At 37.4% G+C, this 4726-nt stretch overlaps 1 protein-coding gene across 1 annotated transcript in view; it reads right to left on the reverse strand.

The window, feature by feature from the left end:
* Positions 1-3262, reverse strand: part of LOC124392412 (protocadherin alpha-C2-like) — a 143094-nt gene extending 139832 nt beyond the window's left edge. Inside the window, exon 1 of the mRNA XM_046859420.1 lies at positions 824-3262. Within this exon, the coding sequence (XP_046715376.1) occupies positions 824-3211 (2388 nt within the window). The 5' untranslated portion in view covers positions 3212-3262. The remainder of the gene's footprint in view (positions 1-823) is intronic.
* Positions 3263-4726: the final 1464 nt, after the last annotated feature.

Below are 4726 nucleotides of genomic sequence, written 5' to 3' on the forward strand. Positions count from 1 at the left end.
TAATCGACCAAATACGGTAAAACGTCATAATACATTATAAAATGTAAATAAGTTTAAGACACAGATTAATGTCTTAAATATACTAAAATTTTTAAATATTAAAATCATAATATACATATAAAGAAAAACAATGAAACAACAGCAATGATAGAAAGTAGAAAAAGAAGAAGAAGAAGAAGAAGAGGAAGATTACATTACAATCAAGCAAACATAGAATGGATTGAATTCAAAACCATGGACAGCGCCATGATATACAAGTGCTAGCTAGCAAAGCACTTGTATATCATGGCGCTGTCCATGGTTTTGAATTTAGCTATCTAGCTATCTAGCTAGCTAGATAGATAGATAGATAGATAGATAGATAGATAGATAGATAGATAGATAGATAGATAGATAGATAGATAGATAGATAGATAGATAGATAGATAGATAGATAGAACTTTATTGCAATTGCATAGTACAGGTACACAACAACAAAATGCAATTTAGCATCTACCAGAAGTGTAAATTGCAGATAAATATGTAAGTATAAAATATGTTTTTCTGACAGATAAAAAGCAAGATAAAATGTATAAATGTTGACTGATGAGAAACCCCAATAATGTTTTAGAAGTTTAGCAGAAATCAGGAGTGTGCCCCAAATTTTCGTTTGCAATGTTAAAGAACAGCTTCACATTTAAATGATTTTGTCTTTAATCAGATGAAAATATGGCTACTAAATATACATTTTGTGTAATATTGATTCAGTTAGAATTGCCCCTGGAAGAAATATGCAAAAAGTGAGCAAGACTGGCACAGTGCATGTAGTGCAGTCAGCGCTTACCTCGCCAGAAGTTCGCCTTCTTCGGTCCTGTACCACCAGAGTATTCGCATTACTTCCTGGAGTTATGGTTGAGCCGATACTCGTTCTTGATCCAACTAACATGTAGCGTTTATCTCCAGATCTGTACTGGATGCTATGACACAGTGTCCCATCGTAAATTGTATCTTGTAAATACTTTGATGAATAGTCTGTAGATTTAGAGCACTGCATTACAATGAGCACGATGATACTAATAATGAAAAGAATCGAAACTGAGCCTAATGTAATGATTAAATAAAATGTAACGTTATTTTCCTGTATGTTTTTTACTGAACTTTGAACATCAGATGCTGCAAAAGCCTCTTTGGGTTCAACAAATTGAATAATTACAGTCACTGTTGCTGAAAGTGAAACATTCCCATTGTCTTTGACCAGTATGACCAGTTTGTGTTTAGTCTCGTCTGTTTCTGTGAATGATCGTAACGTTCTTATATGTCCTGTATAGCGGTCCAAGCCAAACAGACTGTGATCACTCACTTCCTGCAGTGAAAATAATAACCAGCCGTTGTATCCAATATCCGCGTCATAGGCTCTCACTTTAGTCACCAAATATCCTGGGTTAACATTGCGGGGAACCTCCTCCACACCTTCAGCAGAACCGTTAGCACTGACCGGATATAAGATCACTGGAGCATTGTCGTTCAGATCCAGAATGAAGACATTTACAGTGACGTTACTGCTTAGTGACGGAGTTCCGGAATCTGTAGCGAGCACGTGGAACTGGAACGTTTTTTGTAACTCAAAGTCAAAGACGTTGAGCGCACAAACTGCACCACTCTCCTCATTAATATTTAAGAACGATTTCACGCTTGGGTCTGAGTTTATATGATCTATTAAGTATGAGACTCTTGCGTTTTCACCATCATCTACATCAGCTGCACTCACCGAGAAAACAGACATACCTGGTATATTGTTTTCGGCTATATAGAAGGTGTATGGGCTTTGGGTGAATGCAGGGCTGTTGTCGTTGACATCCACCACGTCAATGTGAATTATCTTTGTTGATGATTGAGGGGGAGTTCCAAAATCTTTAGCTGTTATAGCAATATCATAATTCGAACTTGATTCTTTGTCTAAGATCCCTTTCGTAACCAAGGAAAAAAAAGTGGAATCTGATGACTGTTTAAGTTCAAACGGTATGTTTTCTGGTAAAGAGCACACTACCTGTCCATTAACACCTGAATCCAAGTCTGTCACTCCAATGAACGCAACGACGGTACCAGGACGCGCGTCCTCGGAAATTCGATCAGATAAAGAGGTGACGTCGATTTCCGGTCGGTTATCATTCACATCTTCTACCTTTACAAGCACGTTACATTGTGTAGACAGTGACACCGATCCTTTATCAGCGGCCAGAATTTTTAGCTCATATGAATGTGTATCTTCATAATTAAGACTACCCTTAATCCATAATTCACCTGTTTTGCTGTTTACATCAAAAAGGTCAGACGTGCCACTTCTAAAAGTACTTCTTAAAGAGTATTCAATTTCTCCATTTTCCCCATCATCTGAATCCGTCGCGTTAATCCGAAGCAAAAACGTGCCATAAGGGGCGTCTTCTTTCACTGTTACCATATATTTTTGTTTACCACAATTAGGTGCGTTATCATTAACGTCCGACACAACAACATTGATAGTCAGAGTGGCTGTTTTTTGTGGCTTTCCACCATCTACCGCAGTTAATATTAAAGCATGCCTTGCGCTATTTTCCCGGTCCAGGATTTTTTGTAGAACGAGGACAGGAACTTTTCCTCCATCTCCAAAATCGTCCGTTTCAACACGGAAAAACTGGTTCTGCATTAGTTTGTAAGTCTGTAAGGCATTTGAGCCAATATCTGGGTCGTGTGCACCTTCCAACTGATACCGTGTTCCAATTACTGCATTTTCAAGAGTCTCCAAATTGTAAACATTATCTGTAAATGTAGGTGCATTATCATTGATATCTACAATTTCAACTGTTATTTGATGCATTTCAAGAGGATTCTCAACTACAGCTTTAATATTAATGAGACAATGGTTGCTCGTTGGGCACAGCTCCTCTCTGTCGATTCTACGATTAACGAACAACGAGCCTTCCTTTTGGTTTACCTGAAAAAGCTCCTGCTTGGAACCAGTCACAATTCGCAGGTTCCTCACTGTCAGCGCCGTCGAGTCCATGGCCAAATCCTTGGCTATATTTCCTAAAATTGCTCCAATCTTTGATTCCTCTTGGAGAGAATATCGTATGTGTGTTGAGCCGCCGTCGTAAAGAAGCAAGAGACACAAATAATGGAGGACAAAATGTCTGTATATCCAGCTTACATTTAAATATTTCAGCTGCATATTTTCAAAAGTGTCGGAAAGTTGCATTGTAAAATAAATAAAATAAAAATAAAAGCTCTCTAAATTGCAAGAACTACCGTGGATGAAGGTGGACGTCCAGGGTGAGCACTCTACTCTTTGTTATCTCCTCTCATGGTGGTAGAATAGCAGTTAGAATCTCCAGTATTGAGTATGTATATTCTAATAGCGCCACAATGCGTCTTGTTACATCATTGCAGTCTCAGCCATATTCTAGCTTTGCCTCTTATTTTGCCTCTTATTTTCTTTTTGTGAATTATTATTATTATTAATAATTTTATTAGTTGTAGTAGTACGTTCTATTATTTGTATTCTTCCTATCATTGTTGTATTTTAACAGCTATTAAAATATAACAGTTATAAGAAATAATCATATATTTACATTTTTTAATTATCTAATAATTTAACAATATTTATACAAATAAACTGCATTTAAATATATTATTTTAAATATCTATAAAGCTTATTTATGTGCTTGTTTGCTTGTTAATTGTTAAAAATTGTAAGCGACTTTTTGTCTGGTGCACAGTGACACCTTGTGGTACACTTTCTCAACCCACGTGACAGGATATGCTCCACCCGTCCTGCACGCATTACGTCATGTTTTTCTAAGCGAAATGGCGGAGTATTGATATCACGCCTGCAGTAAAAGCGCACCAACACAAGAGGGCATATCAACCAATTTTCATTCATTTGACGCAATCACAGCAAAGGTTAAAATCACACATTCCGTATCATTTTTAAATAAAATATGGTTAATAGCTAGAAATGCTAATGTGTCATTTTGACTGGAAATATTTTAGGTTATAACTTAAAAGGATTTGCATTTTAAATGTAAGATTTGTGCATGGGATGCTACAGAGCGAAAAGGTTTTGTCTGTATATCAGATTTCAGGCTGCGTGCACACACACACACACACACACACACACACACACACACACCTCCCATCCAGCCAGCAGCCTGTCACCATAGCAACGGCTCTTCCTGTGAGCAAGGTCGCTGTCTCTGGTGCCGAACATTAACACAAAGGAGGGGGAAGAGAATAAGTGATACAACCCCCTTATATTTAGCTGCTATGAAAAGACAAAAATCTCTCAATTTGAGGTGTACTTTTATTAAACATGGTTTAAATTAGTTGACGTTGTCCTTTATTTGATCATTAAATAGTAATGCTTTTGTTTAGAAACCAGCAGTCAGCCCAATTCAGGATTTGTCACTGCTTCATATAGGAGAATTGGGGGATGGGTCTCCAATAGCATTAGGAAAACTAGAAGCATCATACTGGGAGTATTTGTGGATAGAAAAGTGGGATAGAAAGGGTGTTGGCCATGTTTAAATCTACTCTATTTGTGTCTTAGCTTGTGCTTTCTGCTGCAGTTCAGAGCACTGCTGCAGTCTCTCTCTCTCTCTCTCTGATGGGAGGGTAAAATCAGGTGAAGATAAGAGAAAGAGAGGAAGAGTTTCTGTTATTCTTCCTTTTTGTTCAATACATACATCTATTTTGAAATAGACAGACAACAGCA

Source organism: Silurus meridionalis, chromosome 10 (assembly GCF_014805685.1).
Source record: "Silurus meridionalis isolate SWU-2019-XX chromosome 10, ASM1480568v1, whole genome shotgun sequence".
Classification (NCBI taxonomy): Eukaryota; Metazoa; Chordata; class Actinopteri; order Siluriformes; family Siluridae; genus Silurus; species Silurus meridionalis.